Here is a 23,891-nt window from a genome sequence, read left to right as displayed (position 1 = left end):
ATGAAAAAGTTGATTATTTGTGAAACACTGAACCATTAACTGATCTTTTTCAGTTTGGTATACTATGTCGAACATTCTATTTAGGCCTGAACGATTAACTACTTGCGAGCAACAAAGACGACTAAAATGGTTGGTACCTAAATTCTTCCATTTCTGACAGACACAAATATTTTGTGCCTTGGTTGATTTTTAGAAAATCGACTTTTGACTGTGTTTTTCAGGCGCGGGGTAGTGTGTTGCAAAACTAAGCTTCTTAGGCACATTTCACTGGGAGGCACAGGACAATTGAGTCCAACGATGCATTCGTGGTTCAGCCTAACACCTCTGATAAAACTTACGGCGAGTCGAACAGCTTTATTGAACAATAGTGACCTATCTGGTCTTTTTATCTATCTCAAACCTTCCTCTCCATTTTTACCTAACAATTTCTCTCTGTTTCTCTCTCCCTCTCTATGAATATTCATTACATGTGTATTCACGCAGGGTGAGTAAATATATCCCTCTACTCTACCTTAAAACTGCTTATCAAAATTAAATTCGTAGTTTTCAGTAGTTTTATACTGCAAAAAGTGTTTTTTTTATAGTTGGACCGGACCATAGGCATCATAACTATAGGTTCGGTCGTCCCGTTACTTCGCTATTTCTTACCTTGCGGACTACATCAGTTGTGACTTCTACTTCTAAGAGGACCCATATAATGTCATATGAGGTATTTTGGTTTCACGTCCTCGAATTTGAATATGAAAATATGATTGAGATCAAAATTAGTACCTCGTAAAGTTAAAGTGTCAGTAGAATTTGCTTGTAAAAGAGCCGGTACGTACACTTAGATATTCAACATTTTTGGAAATTCATCGAATACATTTTCACTCCAATCAGAATGACATGGACCCAAATATAGGTACAAATAGATTCCATTCGATGGTTCTTATCAAAAAGACATCGTTTGCGAAGGGATAACTTCAACCCTTCAATTAGACCTATACCTGTACATTTTCGAAACCTATATTTAGTATCTTCTGGGTACTTTATATTCTTGTTAGTCAGGAGTGAAGATCAAAGAATATGGTATACGCCTTTGCATTTTATTTTACTTTTTCTGTTTCCTGTATATCGTAATGTAATATTTTCGTTAGGTGGTATTATTCATGAGTACACAAACAAATGACGATCATTGAAAAAATCCAGTGAGGCAACTTTTTACAAATATATTCTCTCTCTAAAGTTCTGATTTCGAAAACACTAAATTTCTAATAGTAGGTATGTTTTTTCATTTCGAGTTTCCTGAGATACCTTCTCCAAAGTCGTCATGAGCTCTTGGATAACATGTGGTACTCTCAATGGTTCACACTGTAAAACTCCAGCACGAAGTAAATTCCAAAACTGATTAAGAAAAACATCTCCAGAAGATGAAATTAATTAATTTAAGCAGGCGGATTTTCCGCGTCTCTTGAACAAAACCCAAGAACCCGAAACAACCCGTGAGGTGTTTGAAGAACAAAATTAGCCTTTATGTTTGCGAACGATTCCGGCTCTCCATGTGTAAGACTTTTCCACCCCGAAAACTGAGTCGAGTTAGTGCGCGCTATGTTGGCACCTTTGGGAAATTTACTCCAGCAAATTGAACGCAGGAGGCGGTGGAATGAGGAAAGAGGTAATCATCTCTCTATTTCAGACACACGGTCGAACGCGTCAACGCATCCTATGATGTAGAGTGAGGAATTCGCTGAGTGCTATCAAAGATATGCCTCACTGCTGCCCCGAGGATTACAGACTCCTTTATAGAAAGGACCTTTGGTAATAAATATCGATGTTACTTTGAACAGGGAATGCCTATTCTTGGGCATATCGGAATCCGGTCTGGAGAACATGGAAGAGTGTGTTAGAATATAGTCAAACATCACTTGATTGTTTTGAAACAAATGTGCACTTGTGAATACAGAGATTGGTTGATTAAGAAGAGTTGTACATGGAAATTTCGTATACTTCAATGTTGCAAAGATTGTATGAAGGTGCCTGAGAATATAAATTTAATGAATTTGTGAGAAAAGCTTTTTGGCTTTCTACTTCTCCATTTTCATGCAAAAAATGTAAGAAACTTTCAAATATTTTCCAAAATTGTGATGTTGAAGTCATAAGACAGGTGTCATTTTCCGAAACATCGAAGTACGCCATCGAAGATGTAAGTGAATTTTATACTGTGTATGGAGCTTCGCAACTAAGCATACCCTGAAGCTACTGGATTTCATCTAGAAAAGAGCCATCCGAAGATGAAAACATCGAAAAAAGGTTGAGGATTTGTCTCCCTTTAATAGATACTTTCACGGGGAGTGTTCAAGTGACTTGGCACATTTGATTCCACCAAGAGCGGTACATATCAGAAATACGCGACGGACTGTGGCTGCTCATCGTTTTTAGGTTCAACTCAGTACACCTCGAACTTCACTGTTCAAGAACTCTTACATTTGGAGAACAACGTTTATGTGGAATCAATTTTCAGGAAATGTTTTTCCAAATTGATTTAATTTCCAGCGATTCAAATATAATGTGAATCTCTACTTTCGCACAGGCACTGCTCTTGAAGCGCCTTAAGGATTTTTCTATAGTGTTTGTGTTTTGTCCTTAAAAAAGTTCTTTCATATATTATATTGCGATCTACACCTCTTCCCAAAGAGATCATTTTGAACTCAATTGCTTTCAACTATCCTTCCTATGTTTTTCACGTTTTTTGTATAAAGGCGAAGAAGTAGAATACCGAAAAGATGCATTCCCAAAAACTAGTTCAAAGAATATACGCCTTCTCATTGAAAATTAAATGAAAAAGTGCTATACCTATCAGAACTACTTCAGCGTCCACATATCGACCAAAATCTGACATAGGCCTTCTGCCATAGAGAGAGAGAAAGGGAAATATTCTTTATTGTCTGAAGAACAAAAATTCTCATTGACAAAGCGTATCCTATGTCAGTAAAAAATAGACAGATAACAAAACACATATTAGTCAGAAAATATACCTGAATAATTTAAAAAAAGACATATAACAAAACATAAATTAGTTCCAAAAATAATGCATGAAGGTACATAATATTAAATACTACATCAGACCAGGGTAATGTCACATAACACAAGATGACTTTAGCACTGCAATGGGGAATGTCCCTCAATTTGGGTTATTACAGCAAATGCAAGTTTGAACAAAATAAAGTTGAGTTCAATTCATGTGTTTTTCAAATTCACTTCGAAAAGTATTTGAATTGATGTTTCAAATGTTGGGTTTTCATTTTTGAAGCGATTTGATTCTAAATCACATATTGGCAACAGCGCCTAAGAATGCTAGATCGGAGTTCAGGTTAGTAGTATGCTAGAAGAAGAAGAATCATATCAATAGTGTCAAATTAAGGCAAAATATAAATTATAGTTCAATACCACCTTCACAAGCCACATAAACAACAGTTTTTTGTTATTTATTTATATAGAGGAAGATAGGTTAGGTGCACAAAATGTCATATGTCACAGAATGTCTCGGAACTCGGAAAATAAGTAAACAGAACAGCACGCCTCCTGAATATGTCATCTTTGTTTGTCTCATACAGGTAGGTAGGTATGTTTTAGAGCTCTTTTATGAAAACTACTTGAGTTTCGTCAGGAGAAACATTCCCCATTGAATTCGATTTGAAATATTTCATTGAAAAAGTCAGCAACGCAGTAGTATGGTTTCTCACTAAGTAAAGCTTTCAATGTTTTTTTAACACTGTTGAGCTTTTAATTTTTCTTATCTCCAGTGGTAGATTATTATACAGTGCATCCCATTTAAAACGAGCCACCCTGAATAACTTTTGGTACAATGATTTTCAGGAAAAATAAAAAACCCGTCAACAATAGTATACAGGGGGGCACATTTTGACATATTCACATTTGATGTTACTTCCCCTATCGCACCCCCAGAACATGTTGACAATTTTTTTTTAATGGATCACCCTATATTGTTCGGCATTATCAGATTCTCCATGATGAGCAGATTTCAACAAAATATAGAACATATGGTCTAAAGCTTGTGGTTAGGGAGCTACAAATTATTTGAGTTAAAGCCGAGCCACCCTGAATACCTTTTGAAACAATGATTTACAGGAAAAATAAAAAAACAGGTCAACAATTATACAGGAGGCCACATTTTGAAATATTCGTTCTAGAGATAAATATGGAAGCAATAAATCAGAAAAAGGGATTTTTTATTAATTTTCGATTGAAATCTGATGACAGGGCAATGAGAAGAAAACAAATTTCTATAGTAAATGTTCAAAAACGTTTCCACCAACTTCCATACAATGGTACATACATTGCTGCCCTCACATGGTTGAGAATGTCGGGAGTTATTTCTCTGCAATGCCTCATGACATTCTCTCTCAAATCTTCTAATGTTGTTGATTCTACCTCATACACTATAGAATTCAAATGACCCCATAGATTGAAATCTACAGGAGTGAGATCCGGAGACCTTGGTGGCCATTCTGTAAGTCTCCTTCTGCCAATCCAGATGACAAATACAAAATGAAGAGAATATCGAATTCAAACTTAACTAGGCAAAATAAGACTTTTTTGAACTATACTTCACAAAAACAACTATGAAACCAAGGTAACAGATTGTACAGAGGTTTATTCAGGATGTCTCGTTTTCAACTCAAATAATTTTTAGCTTCCAAACTATGAGCTTCAGACCATAATGTAAATCTGTTCATCATGGAACATCTGGTAATGCAAAATAATTGATCCATTGAAAAAATGGTGTCTTGCTCCGAGGGTGCGATAGAGACAGTTAAATGAAATGTGATTATGTCAAAATGTGTCCCCCTGTATACGATTGTTGAGGTGTTTTTTATTTTCCCTGAAAATCATTGTTCCAAAAGTTATTTTACAACCATTGTATATAAGAGAGTCTTTGACAAGATTTTGAGGGTGGAATAGGTAATATAATATTTTCTGTCTGCCGAGTACTAGATTTATAATTCGTTTGGATATCCTTGATAATATTTGGAATTTTTCACTTCGTTCATAATATCTTCAGGTAAATACTAAAATTACTGACTATGAAATCATCTCGAATGAAATGACCACTTTTACTCGTATTTGTAAGTTTTCATCCAACATTACAAAATGTATTCCATCTAACTAAAATTTACCTATACCATACCATATGGTTGACATATTTGCAAAGACTTGATAGTCATGATGACAAAATAAACAAAGGAGCCCCTATATTACACGAAATTCCCGGAATTCGAAATAATGAACGTGCATATTTCAATATATTACACCATTCTCTTCATGAGAACACTTTATTTCATTTCCATCAATTTTACGCATGCCAACATCTTCTAGCGTGGAATATAAAAATACGTTCGAATTAAATTTGGAAATGTTTGAGATGTTCCATCTTGAAGACTCAAGGGTGAATTTAGGGTGTTTCGAGTATCCTTGGTTTCATCGAGAGAAAAAGAAGATGAATATATTTCAATATTTACATCCGTTACGAGTTAACAAAGAATATTTCCATGCGAACAGTTGCACTGAGAGTCCTTAAACACATCATAAATTCATAATTTCTCGCCCTGCCTGATTCGACCCTTGAATTCTGTCTAGATTTATATCCTCCCGAAAAATGAGAAACAAAATTTTCTATTTTCTTTTACCACTTTGAAAAACGGCCACGTAGTAATGGCTACATCCATCAGTTTATTGAAGGAACCAATTTTTATCTCAACTTACTGAGGCCAAAAACAGTTCGACTGGGAAGAATCATCCTAAAAACTATTATATTCTATAATTTGAATTCATCAGGGAGAGTATTGTACATTTGGATGACATTGAAGACAAAACACCTTTGAAAAAATGCAGTTTTGTGTTGAGGCATGGTCAAGACAGATTTGTGTCTGATATTTTGTGAATATATTTTGAATCAAGGAATGAATTCATTGGTCAGTGCTGGAGAGTTGGGATCATTTAAAAGTTTGGAGTAAATGTATCCATATGGACCTGCCTTCTATTTTACATATTGAGCCAGTTGCATTTAACAATTCCATGTGAAACATGTTCATATTTTCTGATACCATAAATCAGTCTTGTGCAGCTATTTTGCAGTTTTTATATTGTATCCTTATCGACTTTTTTTAGGCATAGTCCATAAAAGAAATCACAATAGTTGAAGTGACTCAGGACAAGCGATTCACACAACGTTCGCTTCATTTTGAATTTGAGAATATGACGATTACTGTAAATAAGTTTCGGATATGCGAAAGATTTACCAATAATATTTTCAATGTGCTGAGGAAAACGCATGCATGTATCTAATACTAAACGAAAATTTCTAGCTGAATTACAGATTTCCAATGGAGTATCATCAATTTGAAGATCAAACCTATTCTTTAAGAAGTTCAAATTACTTTTACTATCGAAATAGAATTCTTTAGATTTTTCGGAATTTAGTTTACTTACAAATAAAAGTGGTACAAAACATAGAAATTTTCATTTCTCTTTTCGTTCTGATAATATCTTGATTTTATTCAATTCATTGTTCATGATTTCTTCTGCAGACTCAAAATGTTCAGTACGAAAAGTGACATAAAGCTGTGTATCATCTGCAAAAGCTTGAACTTTACAGTATTTTATTCCATTCAAAATATCTGCAGTATATATGATAAACAGTAATGGGCTCAAAATTGACCCTTGCGGGACATCTGAAAGAATATCCAGATGGGTACGAATCATTAACCAACGTTCTCTGAGGACGCCTGAGGAAATAATTCCACATAAGAAACACTGACTAATTATCAAAGACGTAATATCTCAATTTAGCACAAAGCAATTCATGACTAATGGTATCGAAAGCCTTGGAAAAATCAAGTAACACCAAAACAGTACTTAAACCTTGATTATAGGCTGTTTAAATATCAGTCGTTACAGTTGCTAAAGATGTTTCAGTATTTCTTCCAGGTCTGAAACCACAATCAGGAAGTATATTTTTTGAAATGAAATAATCATTTTTCGAAAATTTTAGATGAAGCTGGAAGTAAGCTTATAATTCTCAAATCTGCAAAATATTTAGGATTTTTTTTGGAGCTCTTCCATACAACAAGAAAATGTGATTATTCAATACAGCAATTTATTATGTGGGCAATATATCTATCTATGAAAGGACTGCAATATTTCAACATATTATATCTAAAATTGCCTATTAGTATTGATTTGAATTATTCAAATTTCCAGATGAAATTTCAAAGCACTCCAACCTGTAATTGATGAAACAAGTGTCATGGAGGTTTTCATTAAATTATTTTCAATATGTGCTTTACAAAATCTCCCTTGTATCATATTTTGCAGAGCGCTCTTTCACTAACTGTAATTTCGATTGATCAAATATTCTAGCAACTATTTTAAATTGCAATTACAGTATGTAAATCAAGCATGTCTTAATCTGCAACTACATCGTGCATATTGATCGATCTAAAAAATATTCAAATTTGCCATGCGTAAAATAAACACCCGAACTCTGAATAAATTTCATCGTTAATTCTCGAAACGAGAACGAGATGGGTGTTAAATACTGAACCGTCAATTATTTATTGTTTTTGTTGTCGTTTTTTAAACTGAATCGTGATCTCGAAGTCTGATGCATATGAAATTACTGTATTTACAGAATGATTCCTTAATAATATGTTAGCTTAGGTAGGTGAGAAAAACGATGCTTTCCAATTATGGGTACACTCTGGTTAGATGATGGTTTTGGTATAGGCTCCAAGAGAAGTTTTTTCACCTTGAGGTGACCACCGAACGGTTTCTCCCTAAAGGTTCAATTTAAATCAACTCAGGTTTCAGTGTAGGCATAGTTGTCTCATTCAATAATAACTAACTCAAAATAAAAAAAGGCAAATGAACAAACTGTCCTTCACATCACATCGGAGTTAGAAAAATGGATAATGCATCTACATTCTGCTCCAAAAATGAAAATGCCACTTGCAAATGAAAAATAAGAATGGCATTTTTCGAAGCACTGAAAAACTGTCAAAAAATCAATTACTTAATGAATATCCCTATCTCTGCTCCAACATATGTCACCGACTAATGATGAACATCTTGTACTTCATTGGGCTCTCTGAGGCAGCTCTGGCTCTTGACAGTAAGAAAACAAAAAGTATGTATAGATAATAACCAATCTCAGTATACGGATCTTTTTGCTGGTGTACCTCTGGGATCTATTCTAGGGCCGTTATTGTTCACTATTTACACTGCAGGTCTCACAGATTCTTTTGAAAAATGTTCGGTTCATTTTTATGCTGATGACACCCAAATATATTACAGCTTTCCTTTGGCAGACAAAGAAACTGCCGCCATTCTCATCAATACAGACATTGATGCTTTCGTTGAATCTGCCTCAGATCACTGTTTGAAAATAAATGATGAACATCAGTATGAACAATGAACCGCTGACATCGGCCTCTGTATTCTAATATATACCAACTCAAGATTCGAAAAGTATATCAATATCTATTTCAACAAGCATATTCTATTTTGAAAACGATATAAGGAATCAAAAAAGCTCTAACACCATATGTCAGAGCTGGTCTTTGTGAGACATTGGTGGTGTCATTGTTCGATTATGATGATCCCCTTTATGGTCCTTGCCTAACAAGTCATTATCAAAACAAATTTCATGTTTGAGACAAATTTCGTAGACGTCAAAGGGTATCACATAAATTACAAGACATCGAATGGTTGAATATTGCAGTAGTAGATTACAATAGGATACATCTACACAGTACAAATCGGTTTCATGGGATTATCACGAATAAAACCCCGTGTTATCCGCACAGAAAAATTACGTTTCGACATCCACGATTTGAATGTGAGGTTCAAAGGTATTTTGACTCCCCTAGACCTAAGAACATAAACTTTCAAGAGATCTCATTTCAAATCACCAGAATATATAATGAAATCCCCCAGAAGATAAAACACAAGAGCATTTCACATTTCAAAAGTCACCTAAAGTTATGTTTACTTCAGAATCAACTGTAATCAAGTAGTAAGTCCCCAGTCATTCTTTATTCTTTGAGCAACCTCAGCAAAATTTATTTTATTTTTTTTCTCTTTATCTTTTATACTAAAAATGAAAAACACTCCATCTATATGTAAAATCATCACAGACATTTTATGAAAGTTGAGTGGAAGAACAATTTTTCTAATAGACCCGTCTCTACACTCCTCTCGTCTCCACTAGTTCGGACTTCCATTGTCTAATATATAAAATGATTTGAAATCCCTGAAACAACAAGAAAAAAAGAAGAATTAAAAATAAACAGCTGTAAATACCAATTATATTACGCATAAAAACCTGAAATGAAATAATAAAAATAAAGAAATACAAAATGAAAATAAAGACAAAAATAAAAAAGTTATGAGATTTCAAGCCAAGTTATTTCACGACGTTTCGATTGTTAGTATCCACAATCGTCTTCGGGTGATGACTGGACTGATTCCTCCGAGAGATGACTATTTATGGGTCGTTCGAGTATTTTCACTTACCCCCGCTTTACATTTTTTCCGCTTCACTGGTTCAGTAGGAGATGATCGTTTGGCGGGAGTTGGTCATTTTTCGCTCGATAATGAGTTTCCATATGTTGCGTATTTCTACGCTGGCTTGGCTGAATACGTATGCGGCTTCCCTGAATTTTCTCCTAAACCAATGTTTCTCTCTGTATAAGGTCACAGCTTGGGACCACTCGATGTTGTGTTGATGGGTCCAAACATGGTCTGCTATTCCTGATTTGCTGATTTCCTCTCGCTGTGTGTGTTTCTTGTGCTCGGCAATGCGAACATTCAATAGCCTCTTAGTTTCACCAATATAAGATTTTCCGCACTCACAGGGTATCCGGTAAATGCAATTCTTGAAATCGCAGTCCACGTTTGGTGGCCTGGTTTTCGTGAGGCTGCTTCGGATAGTGTTACCGAATCTGAAGCAGGTTCTGATGTTGTACTTGGAACCAATTCTGCTTATCCTCTCCGATAATCCTCTGATGTGATAATCCAGTGCAAGCACTGGTTGTGACTGCTTCTCTTCCTTGCTAGGTTCCTGCTGTCTTTTAGCCAAAATCTTTTCTACCATCGCTTTGGTGTAGCCATTCCGTTGAAGATCATTTTTGATGATGTCTAGTTCTTTCTCGTTACCTTCATGTTACAGAGCCTGAAAGCACGGTCTAATAGAGTCTTGATGATTCCTCTTTTAGTTGATTGATGGTGGTTGGATTCGTGGAAATCCACAAATAATTGCCATTCTTAGACGTTTTGATGAAGAGGACCGACACTAAGTGGGAATCTGTATATACCGAAAACACAGTCACACGAATCCAACCACCATCAATCAACTGAAACAGGAATCATCAAGACTCTATAAGACCGTGCTTTCGGGGTCTGGTGACAGTTGGAGCAACGAAAAATTACACATGCGTCACTAATTTGCGAAAAAAGTGGGCAATGTAATGTGAACGAAACGATGCAGCTTCTACTTCAAACAGACTTACCCTTCATTATTGAAATTCATTAAAGAGTTGCCCAATTTCAAGATTTTGGGGTACTTTCACAAAATTTGTAAACTCTTCATAAATTCAATTGGAAGGGGAGTTATTTTTGAAAAAGATTAATTTTTGAGAAAAAACGATTCGAAATTCTACTTCTCCATCTATATCCGTCTCTGTTAAGAGTTTATTTTGAAATCAATCGCTCCAAGTGTCCCAAATTTTTTTGTATAAAGATCGAGAATATGTGTGAATATTTTATATATTACCTATATGCCATATTACAATTGTTTGTGTAGAATGAAATATTCTAAATCGTAGAATCTGTGTGTAACCCTTCGTATTTCCAACTGTATCAAAAAATCGAAAAACAAGAGTTCAATTACAACCGTGCGAAATATAGTCAACTTAGCCATCTACTCAGGTTCTGACCATCCGCAAATATCAATTATTCACAATGTGGTAATTCGCAATGAAAAATTCTTTCATTTTTATGCTGAATAATAAGCTATAATCACCACCAAATTAGCAGGTCATTATCTTTGAAAGTGTGACTATCTCTTGTGCTTGAGAAATGATTAGGGACTCTGAAAGATTACAAATATAATAATTTCATCCCGATACGTTACCTCTTTGTTTCAAATTAATCCTTTTATGAGACCCAAAGCTTTGGAATTTAGGCGCCAGTTCAATAATTGACTTAAACCGTGTTCGGCCCCTTCAAACGTCAGAAAATGCCGACGTGGAGCCAACTGCATATCTCAAACTATCCCCTATCGCCTATTTTGTTAAAGTAAATATTCCCGTGGCGAGAACCATCTCAGGTGGTGCTTTAACACGCGGTTAATTTTCCGAAGACAGCCAACCCCCCGCTGGGATCGGACTTACGGGCGCCACTGTAGCTTATACTAAACAAATACCAGCCTGTAATAGACCTTACCTGCGTTTATATGCCTATTTCTTCTGGCTTACCGTTTGAGAGATGATTTATAATGTTCCTTTTAACTCTCATGGGACTAAGGTTATGACAGACCACTTGGCCAATTGTTTTTATTTTTATAGTAGTCGTAAATATGGGTGGTGTAGTGATTATTGAGGGTATTGTTGATTCAATAAGATTGTTTACTCGTTCGTTTCGGTATTTACTCCAGATTTGCAGCAGTAAAAAATTCTTGAAACTCTTCTTCTGTTACAGGGGATATTGATGGTTCCTTACTACACTTTTTGGTTAAAATTTGTAAAGAAATATCTGCATATAGTGACGAGATACCATAAAAATAGTGGACTACAACTGAGATAAAACAACAAAACTTCGAGAGAAAAATTATCAGCTGCAAAAATTAGTCAGATCAGCATGTCTCCTAAAGAGACAGTACTCACGTGTCGTAACTCGTAACACTGAAACTTCTGGTTCAGTTTTACGAGAGCCAGCTTCGTTTTCTGACATAGAGGATATTGTTAAAGATTTCTACTATTAACTAGTGATATCTTCATACTCTAGCATAATTAGTCCAAAAATAGTTGCTTTGGCCTGAATCCCATTTTACCTGTTAGGGAATTATGTTCGTAGGTACTTTAAGCTCATCACTTTTACCTTCCAATCGGTTCATATTTGTCAAACAAAGTGTTGTCTAGATATTGAAAGATCTGTTTAACTAGGCCAATTTTCCAATCTGGGGATAATTCTGATGAAAAGGCTTATAGAAGTATAACTTCACTCTCAACCATTCCCAAAATACTTTGTTGGGATTGCCTTTACAATTTTGACTCAGCATAACATGGATTGCGTGAAGGAAAATTCACACAAAACAATCTCGCGATTTATTAGAATGATAATTTGACTGATTTTGAGATTCGCTATCAGGTCCTTCATATCTACACCGATTTCTAAAAGGCTTTTGATGGGAAGATTATCAAATTTTGGTAGGAAACTTTCGGCCATTCGATTTTCGAAGTGGTTGGAAAGTTTTATGACACAAATGATGAATATCAATTTTTATGAGCATATAGCCTGGAGTTCCTCAGCTGAGTTACCGTAGCCTTCTGATTTTTAACTTGTTTTTGAATGATATTGTGGAATATTTGTCTGGATAAAAGTGCTTACTTTTCTCTGTTGATCCAAAGATCAAGTCTGAGAAGTATTGCCACATTCCACAAGATAATTTGAACCAAAGAACTTCTTATTTGTGTAAAGAATGGACTTCAGAATAGAAATGTCTGCTACCATGCTCTTATTCTCCCATTATCTCCGATTATCATACTGGTTTGCTTTTGAATTATGTTGAAATTGTAAACGAGCTTAGCATTCTTTTTTATGCATAATTGTTGTTCAATAACCCCCAGTCCCTGACTGATCGCAATCAGTACGTCTATGGAAAATGTGATGCATTTTCAGAAGAATATTGACACTAATTACGACTATTATTACACCTTAGCCTTTGAACTATGAATTCGCTAAACCAGCTACAACACAATAGTTTTTGGGGTGTGGTTTAACTGAATCTGCATGTTATTTTCTAAAACAGGCAAGACAACTCGTACAGTCAGTGATGCTGAGGTTTTTTCTAGAATTATACTTGCAGGTGCAAATATAATGTTTCATTTATAGGACGAACCAAGGAAACCACAGTGAATTCTCTAGGCACACTGGATCAAAACAATTATCGTCTAATAAGGCATTGCTGTGAGTTATGGTAATAAATGTAAATTAATAATCATTTTTCATTTGTTTGGTTATACATTTTCATGTAGAGCTCTGTAATGATTGTAACAAATCTATTCATAACCAAACTCACCAATTTGATGAAAAAAACATCAGGCACGACCATGACAAACCACTAAAGCGCCCCTTTATAAATTGATCTTGAATTGAATTGACTAAAATATATCATCATGAGAATTTTGGTTCTTTCAGGCACAGGTAAAAACGCTGTTGAAAACAAAACTACCTAATTGCATTCTTATGATGTGTATCAGGCAATATAGTTGAGGTGTTTTTCATAAGTGAATTCCTTATTTATTATCATTTTTTAAAACGTCAACCTAAAGCCATGTAAAGAAATATACATTGACTGACCGGTTACTTGATGATGAAAGTTGTGAAAATTGTATAGTAATTCAATTTTTCCTATTTTAAAAATCAACCCGACTTTTTTTTTGATTTTTCGCTCCTATAAAATGTCAAAATTTCGAAAACAAGCTGAAGCTGAATCAAAAATATAGTGTGGCCCTTGTAAGGCTTCGTGAATATTTCATTCTGAGAAAAATATTTTTAATTGTTTCTTCAAAGAGAGAGAGAGAGAGAGAGAGAGTGGTTGTACCGTTTGTGGAAATGAACTTCAGGTATACGCCTTTTGCTCGTGCTTTAGGTATTAGAACGGTTTTAATAACGGATATTGACTCAATTATCTTCAGAGTGTCTAAATGGGGAGGTGTTCAGCCCAACAGAAAAATGAATAATTCAAATAAATGATACACCTAACTAGTCTTCATTTCCATTTTGTATCTCCTGTATAATCATGAATGTTGCAATAATCATCTTTTCAACGTACTGATAATGAAAACACTTCACTCTAGTGCATGTTGAAAAACTAAGTTCAATGCCTAGGCCTGTAATTTTGAGCCTAAATCAAACATGATAAACGTATCCTGATTATACAAGACTATTTTGATATGAATATTATGTAAATTATCATATACTAACCTGTGATCTTGGAAATGAAGTTGATTTTAAGTAATATTTAATGGCAGGTAAATTATTTTTGAGGATGTGAATTAGTTATCTAAATATTTAATCGCCAAAATATGTAGCCCCAAAGTAGTTACGTTGTGGTCCAGTTTGTGAAATTCTCACGGAGATGTATGTTATGTCTGCTTCATTTAATCATGTCTTTGAAGTTCACTCACATTGAAAGAAAGAATTCTTAAAATCCATAATTAATGCATTCCTTTCTGAATGTATTTCCTGAATTGACTTCCTTAATTGGTACGTTATACGAAATGTTCAAATTTATTGAAATTGTATACAAATCCACTCTTGTACGAACGTATATTCTAACAGCTCTAATATGAAGTTTGTCTGGTGTTAATTGAAACTATGTTCATACTACGGGATTCTTGTAGTGCACATGTTACCAAAATTCGTTTTGAAATCTAATTAAAAATAATTTATGAAAATTTATTTCTCTGGGTTTCAGTTCCTATTTGACTTGCAAATTCTCCACAGTTTATTGGGAAGCATGTTCAAATGGTTTTAAAATCCATCAATTATCCTGTAACCCTCATAAAAGAGTGAAAACCACTTGACCTTACCCTCTCAAAACAAATCTAAACTAAACTACCTGAAACGATAATTTATAGTTATGAAATCCTCTGAGTTTTGTGGAATTCATTAATAACCAGCAATTATAGGTACTTTATTATGAATTCATTTGCATTATGGGTACAATGTTATGATACTATAAAAGAAAACCTAAAAACTTTCAGTAAGAAGTTCCCAAATATGTTTTTTATTTCTATTATTTATTTGTAGTGAAAGTGAATCGTGATTTTTGAATTCCCAGACGAGACATGACAAAAGCTAGTTGACTTGGGTGTCACACCAATAGGTGGTTCCACTTATATCTCGCGTTTACGCAGTTATTTTTATCGAGTACTCTTCATATTGGGTATTCATATTTTGTCTTCAATCGAGGACCGCCTGCCCGCTTCTGACGATGAAACAGCTCTCTACCCGTGGCTCTTAAACTCAAATAAGTATTGCAATGATCAGAATAATACTTATCTATACTTGGTTGCGAGGAAGTTTCAAAACAAGCGGATTCATCATCAGAGTAGTCCTTTGTGATCACAAGGACTACTCTCAACTTAGTCACAGTTACAACTATAGCAACTTGTGTGACGTTCGGGTCCGAGATAAAAAGAATATGATGGTATTATTCAATGAAAAGCACTTATAGGAAATTGGCCACCGCAGACACGTGTTTTTGGCTACTTAGCCTTCGTCAGTACGGTACAGTCAAGTGTTACGAATCGGCAACACCTGATGGCGAAAAAGGGCCAAAACAAACAAGCAGATTCATCATCAGGAGCCAATTGCGAGTTCTTGGCATTGTCGAAAAACGATTATTGAGTGAAAGCTTGACTCAATCTGATTTATTTTTCCAAGCTTCCGCTTTTCACTGAGCAGCTTCTTCAGGATCTATAATTCATTGAGTTATGGGTTTTTTTGAATGAAATTTTAATATTCTACTTACAATAAAAATGAACACAGTGAAAGAACAATTTTAATGAACACACAAAAAGTGAAGAATTTGCACAATTCTACAGAATATCTTCATTGAAATATAAATTTGTGGCTCACAAAATAGAATTGATAGGCAAATATCGAACTTAGTATATGAATTTCCGTTTATGAATTGTTCTGAGACATATGTTGGACAAACTTCCAGACCTCTTTAGGGTCGCATTACTTCAAATAGAAGCAACTGTGGATGACTTGTTAATTCTTGTGAATCAATTGAATATGTTATCACGGAGGACCATATAATGGAAATGAAAATTTACACATCTTGTACAGAGACTCTTAGAAATGAAACGCACTCCAGGAATATGATTATGAAATGCATTCCATGAATGAACAAACATTCAGATAACCTTAGTGAAATTTACATGTTCTTACTGAAATATGAAACAGTAAATATGAAATAATTCGTTATCAAGAATTTTCCAAGTTGACACTGACACCATTTTAAAAACTTGGAAAAATTAATGCTTTGTTTTTCGTTTTCAAGTCAGTTTAAATAATAATATCACGTTGGTAATTGTTCCATATTTATGTTATACAACATGTATTTTAGTTGTCCTGACGAAATTAGAGTAACTGAAAATACAACTTTTTTGTCGTTCGTGAATTAATCATATCATGCTTTTCCTAAAAACTCACTTCCAAACACTATCCATGGACAACATAAAATAAAAACCGAAAGTGAATAATACACATTTTTGACCTTGAAGTGAATGAGCAAAATGATAAAATAAACGACTGCAATCGATTTGTCATTGATTGTCTGACACGTTCAAAAATACCTGCAATTGTCAATTAATCGATTCCTCATGTCATTAACATGAGGAACTACAGGAGTTGTGTGAACAAGAGCCTCCAGACAATTCCATATATAGAAATCTAGAGGAGTCATATCAGGACTTCGAGCTGGCCAATTTTGAGGTCCGCCACGTCCAATCCGGCGATTATGCTAGGTGATGTCGAGATGCTGACGAGCAAGAACTTTAAAATGAGCCGGAGCCTCGTCGTGCATGAACCACACATTGCCTCTTACAAGTACAGGCACTTTTTCTCACAAAATGGGAAAATCAACCACCTGCAACATATCAATTTTGGGTGAAAATCCCGAGGCAGTAGAGCTTGGACCAGCTGTATTTGATATGGGTATAGGAGGTTTCTTTTTAGAAGTATCCATACGGTTTTTGGACTTACTTCCAGCTGCAGTGCAATCTTCCTGGTATTATTTGAAGGATTTTCTGTCGCATCAAGCATAGCTTCTTCCAGTTCAAGCGTTGTTACAGTTTTTGGTCTTCAACCACCTGCATTTTTTATCAAACTCCCAGTTTTACATAATCTTGTATGCAGCTTTCCTAATGTTTTGACACATGGAATACCTCTGTTGAGATATCTGTCCTGGTAAATTATTCGCATTTACATTTGCTAATCCATAAATAAAATAAATTATTCATGATGGAATCACTGCTAATTGACAACTCTGACTTTGACTGATATGACAACACTATCACTGTCAGCTGGTATCCAAAGCAGTTATTCATGATATGCAAAGTGGCTTCAATTTTTTTTTCTTGAAAACGAAGCTAGATATGAAAAAAACATAAGGAACGATAAAGTTGTATTTTTATTTATTCGATCTAAAAAAATTAAAACTACAACAAGTCGGGGCGTACTTTTTTTCCCAATATTGTTGGCTGAGCTGCCCACTGAGACTCCACTGGACCTAATAATTTCAATCTAGTTAAATGAGCGCCTTATTACAATAAATAATTATAGCAAATTTCAACCGAATCGGTATAAGGACATTTATGATTTTTTATAAAAACCGTTTTTTTAAACTTCAGTGCCTGTATCTCAGAAACTCCGGACGTATGTTCATAACTTTTTTTTTAAACGACCCAACCAATCACGCTCAGAAGTTTTGTACCGTAGTTAGTCAACACCCTATATATTCAATTATTTTGACATATTTCTTCTAGAAAGAACGGATAAAGATCATTTTTTTCCATTTTTTAAATTACATGTTCAATCTTATCAGTTTCAACAGCTTACTTCTGTTCTCCAATGTATGTGTTTGTGAGATATAAATACACTAAGTTGATTTTTAGAAACTAGTTTGGATTTTTCTTTGATGATACCAACCTGTTTGGTGAAACCTGCACTGAAAAAAGTTATTTCACAGTACTAGTGTCTGAAAATATACAATTTTGGTTATATTAGGTTCGTGATTTAAACAAGCAATTTCTTTTTGTTCACTGAAATCATATTTAAAACGTATCACCTGATTATGAATGTTTCATTGTTGAATTTAAAAATCCATCCTACGACTACGATGTTATACACATTTATGTTTTCACAAATTTATTACATTGCGTGTGCGGGAACCCATACATGGAGTTTTGTCGTCGAAACAGTACTGAGTTTACAAAAACCAAGCCTAATCTTGGTATTCATACAGACTAAAATCCTATGATATATTCTAATACAAATATAGATATCCCAATAATGGCGATGTTTTCAGACTTCCCCTTCAAATTTCGACAGCTGTCTTTATAATCCATCATATGCGAGGCCCTTTTTATGGGGTGAAAATAGAACATGGATTAAAGTTTTACATTTATCATTTCTGGGCCAGGTTATATGTTCGGGTTACATTTTTCAGCAGATGGATGGACATATTTCATTAGTTTCTCGATTACTTCACCACGAGCCTGTAATGGAAGTGTATTTGTAAATAATAATTTAATATAAAAATCTTTATTTGAAATAAGAATATGCTAATTTACATACATTTCTATTTTTCTTACATATTTGTTACAAATTGGAATGATTTAAAATATATGACAAACATTAAATGAATACATTCTAAAGTTGATCAATAAGATAGGCATGATAATATCTCAAGAAAGCAAATTGTAGCTACAGGTAACAAACATATCATATTTATACATTGAAAACAAATTTCTTCAGTTCGTTTTTGAACATGTTCAGAGAAGAGCTATTTTTAATTACATTTGGTAATTTGTTAAACCAATCAAAGCCCTTGAGAAACAAAGAATTTATGATGTTTTTGTTTTTTGTTCAATTTATATATAAATTATTGTTATTTCGAGTAAAATGGTGGTGAATATCATGATGAAAGACCATGAACTGTTCGAAATAAGATGGTCCTAAATTGTTCAACATTTTGGTTACAAAAATCATTGTGAAATATAATAGTCTTTGAGAAATGGATTGTCAATTTGAAACTTTAAGCATAATAGTAATAAGGGTATCTCTACGGCACTTCAAAATAATCCTCATACCACGATTCTGAATTTTTTGGAGTTGAGACAATTTATTCTGATTGAATGGATATAGGATAGGAATATGATATGATATGATATGTTAGGAATCACATGTTAAAAGGTAAGACTTCGTTAGTCTTTAGCTCGCACAAGTTTCTCAACTTCTGAGAGTTGTCGTTCGTATGGTGGCGACAGCTAATTAACGGAAAAACATATTTTAAACAGACAGAGGAACAGTTGTCAAAGTGTGGCAGAACAATTGACTTGTAAGCTGTGATACCTGACTTGGTTTAAAGATTATTAGCAATTCTAGGAAAAAAGAATATTTTTTTGAAATTATTTCATGAATATACTCAGAGTGAATATACGATGGAGTGTTATCCATCAGGAATCCCAGATATTTATTTGAATTCACTACTTCAATTCAAGTTACTAATTTTTGAGTCTATATGGCTTTATTTAAATTTGGTGGTGATTATGATCGCTTTTGTTTTCAATACATTCAGCTTCAGTTTATTCATTTTGTAATAATTGTTAACACTTGCTAGAGCATTATTCATTTTTTGTATAGTCATTTCGAGATTCATATCGCCAATGCCAATAGAGTATCATCAGCAAAAAAGTTCATACATAAATTCACAATCAACAAACAATGGCATATCATCTAAAACACTACCTTGGGGAACTCCAACATCATTGTCAATTTCACAAGAATTTATGTCTTTCACTCTTACCCGTTATTTTCTGTTGGTCAAATAATTAGATAACCAATTGTACAGTGTGCCCTTTAATCCATACATATTCAATTGCTCTTTTGAGGTCACGGAGCACGGCTACAACAAACTTATTATTATCCAGTTTAGTTTTAAATTTACTTAGAGATAGTTGCACTGATGACTCACACTGTTGCATTTGGCAAAATCCCGATTGGTTGTTGATTCAAATGTTGTTTTGTCAACTTATTCAATTAGTTGATTATATGTTTCTAGTACCTTCTCAATCAGAGGCAAAGTGACTCTATCCAATTTACAGAGCGAACAAGCGAATTACAAGGCAAATAATTAGTGCATCGTTGGAAAATCAACCATTATAGATGAAAATACTTATGTAGGAACACACTTGTGAAAGAGTGTGTTGTTGAAAAAGTTTTTTTCGGTGTCTTCGATAGAATAATTTGTTTGCTGCAATATATGATTCTCTCTGACTCAAAACCTACGTTTTTGAAGATAGTTTGAACTGCCTACTTGAAACGGTTCAAAATGATATTGGGAAACAATTGACGAAATAATCAAATGAAACAATTATGAAGATTCAGACTCCTTTGAGGTTTAACTCCACATCGATTATATTTTTTCATTGGCTGGAAAAACGTGAAGGGATATAGATAATTAGTTGTACAAGTTATCCTGTTTTTGGATTACTACAACAAATTGTGAGTGCGACCTCTTAGATCATTCTCATAAACAATGTTTGTTTTTATTCATGCAGCTAGTTGAAATAAATATGACTTCATTGTTAAGGCCTTATTTAATTTTAATGGATATAACAAAACTCTGTATTTCTTTGAAGCTGAAAAGGTAATAAATTTTTCTGACACTCGGGAAACTGTTTCTTTGTATTTTTAACTGAATAATCAATTCATTTGCAGACTTGTCCGAAACACCATGAACAATCAATTGTACAGCGATCATGCGATGAGACATAATATCTTCTATTAATATATTGAAATATCTCTTCTCCAGCTGTCGTGAATAAATTATGAACTAATGATCGTTCGGATACCTCAAAAAACAGTGATAAACCACAAAAAATTATCTCCAAACTAATTTATTTTATTACAGACAACGTCTCCACTGATAAATTATTGAGAACTGCTATCACTCTTCTTGTTATGCTTATCAAATACTAGCGGGAGGTCGGAAAGGCCATCGGAAGCAAAAGGTCACATCGAGGATATCTGTAGTATCATATGAGAAGATGGCAGACCATATGGCGTTGTCGAAGTAACTCGATACTTTATAGTAAAAAGTTGGAAAAAACGGACGCAATAAATTTTTGACGACTTATTTGGGTCTGAGATTGTGAGATAGACGCGTGCTCAGACATTTAAATCTTTAGTTTTATCTTAATTCGTGAAACAAAATCGTGAACTAGGAAACTGCTGAGGTTGAGATTAAATCGGAGTGTTCCTTGGATTACATTAAAATACTGGTAGAGGACAAACTCAAAAATTGATAAACCTCTATTCTTAAGAACTCTTTTGTAGAAAGTTAGATGTCGTAAACGGAAACTACTCCACAATCACATATTCCGGGTGGGAGTCAGAATAACAATGATATTCCGGAGAGATGCATAACATGCCCAAGTTCAGGTGAAAAACACCTTGTCCCATTCCTCTCATGTATACCTGTGACGTTGTAGGTATGACCCGCCGGATACTGACGAGGGGCAAGTACTCCGAAACCGGTCTATCGGTGGTTTTCACGGATTAATGGGGTCTCTCAGTAAAAAAATCAAAAATGTAAACTCTGCTCTACCTAGCTTTCACTTCTAATGGGAAGCTTGTTCAGGGCAGTAAAACTTGGTGAAAAACAATGATTTGAACATATATATTGATGAAGAAAGTTAAGATGTATAGGATTTTTTTTTATTTTACTAGAACTTCATTTTATATCATATAAAGATAACGATTAAGACATAAAAGAAAAGAAAGTCAACTGCCAAAACAACTAGTATCAAAAAAACCTGCCCCTCTTTCAGGTAACAAAATTCCCAAAACAGATATGTTGTATTTGCAGATGCAAATTCAATTTCTAAAAATAGTACTTTTACTGAAGACAAGGCGTTGCAAAAGCAGTTTGATCGTTCCAGCAAAAATATTTTCTCATTTTCGTATTCAACCTTTCATATAATCTTCTGCTAAAGGAGTGAATCCTCTAACTATTCTTGCGCTTACAGCACATTTAACATTCCTATAGTTGATGAAGAAACTTGAAAACTTTATTTTTCATGCAAATCATATAATGTTTGCAAATGGATAGTAGAATCCTTATTTTGTTTTTGGTACTAGTAATGGATCTAAACTTGTGGAGAGATAATAAGAGGCAGTATGGAATGACCTCCTCGGTCACTAGACTTGTCATCCCATCCTTTAAAAAATTTGCATTGAAAAATCGTCGACGAAAGCCATCGAATGAATCTGAAAATCCTATTAAATATGCGAACAAAATTTTTATCATTATAGGACGTCAATTTGATTATTCATTGAACTAAACAAATTCAAATTTTTCGGCGGAATTTTGAAATTCAAAAACTACTGTAAAAAGAAAATTAAGGGTTCCAAAACAGCTTCATCCTTGAACTTCTATGATATCTGAATATTATGAGATGCATGAAATTTTACCTCTCTTGGAGGCTACTTATCATGAATAATATTCAAAAATTTAATTTTCATATAGTTAATGACAATGAGTTGTTGAATTGGGATGTCAGGGAAAATCCCAATTTATGAACACTTGAAGTATGACTGCAATTGGATGATCTCATTTCATTATTATTGAAAACATATTATTGATTGATTCAAAATAACTTAATTTCTTTCTGACTGACTGATATAGTTTATATTTTTTTCATATCATGAGGTCATCAGTGAAAAAACATCTTTCGAACTGGTACAAGTATTTTTTCAATAACAACCGATTCAAATAATAATCTGCACAACAGCCAAAATCGATTTCTGTAGGTATAATTTCAAACCCGCAATGCTCAAAGAATCAAATTTCTGTTTGAGAACTTGATTTTTTTCCACTAGTTTCAAAAGATAATTGGTTGTCTTTTCTATTGTTCAAATAACGATATTTCAAAGATCTATCGGTAAATTCTGCTAATTTCTAATTTCTAGAATTCAAGAGAATTTAGAAGGCAAGGTAATTCCTGAAATCAAAAGATTGGTCAGGAAATATGAAAAAATCACATATTCCAAAGACATTTCAGTAAAGTACTGTTAGGAGTTTGTGGATCTGAAAAATAATTATTGATTTTCCTACTTCATGGGTGTTAAATACTGCGATTTAATATAGTAAATTTATTTGAAAAAAAAACAAAAATGTTGAGAAATGTTGACAAATGAAAACATAGACTTTGTGTCTAAATGTGAAAGATTAGATTCAAGCAAGAATTCTAATTGAGGCAATAACCCTGTATAATCCAACTTTTGTGAAAATGTTTAAAATAGTCTTTGGATTATGGATTTGAGAAAGGTCTGTTGCGCGAATTTTCTCTCCAATGAAACACAATTTGATCTTATATACATAATGGTATAGATACTGATGAAAATTTTTTTTGCCCTTCCAGACAAATGTTCCCCCAAATGAAGTTTCGCGTGTCAGGTCTAGATCTGAAAGCGAAATACATCTTGCTGCTGGATATTGTTGCGGCCGATGATTACCGATATAAATTCCACAACAGGTGATTATAAATACGACATTTTTGACATATCGAACTTGTTTCAGGCGCATGTTTCCTGCTTACAAAGTCCGCGTTTCGGGCCTAGACAAAAAATCCAAATATATACTACTAATGGACATCGTGGCTGCTGATGACTGTAGATATAAATTCCATAACAGGTTAGATTCTATCCAAATCCGTAATAGGTTGATTTCAATTTCGTATTCGACAAAACATAACTTGGTCTCAAGGCAACCAAAAAGGAAACCAACTGGAGACTTTCCCATTAGAAAAGAA

The 23,891-nt window shown here is 34.0% G+C and overlaps 1 protein-coding gene across 7 annotated transcripts in view; it reads left to right on the top strand.

The window, feature by feature from the left end:
• LOC111505585 (T-box transcription factor bifid) overlaps window positions 1-23,891 on the top strand; it is a 658,624-nt gene that overhangs the window by 540,318 nt on the left and 94,415 nt on the right. For 4 of the 7 annotated variants that reach the window (XM_074170650.1, XM_074170653.1, XM_074170652.1 and 1 more), the window contains exon 3: window positions 23,502-23,615. In XM_074170650.1, the coding sequence (XP_074026751.1) occupies window positions 23,502-23,615 (114 nt within the window). Of the gene's footprint in view, window positions 1-23,501; window positions 23,616-23,659; window positions 23,774-23,891 lie in introns of all 7 variants that reach the window. The other 3 variants (XM_074170651.1, XM_074170655.1, XM_074170654.1) reach the window with 1 other exon arrangement.

This window comes from Leptinotarsa decemlineata, unplaced genomic scaffold (assembly GCF_025532065.1).
Source record: "Leptinotarsa decemlineata unplaced genomic scaffold, Ldec_3_MD MMD2_P_RNA_scaffold_9, whole genome shotgun sequence".
Taxonomy (NCBI): domain Eukaryota; kingdom Metazoa; phylum Arthropoda; class Insecta; order Coleoptera; family Chrysomelidae; genus Leptinotarsa; species Leptinotarsa decemlineata.
This window is presented reverse-complemented; position numbering and strand designations above follow the sequence as displayed.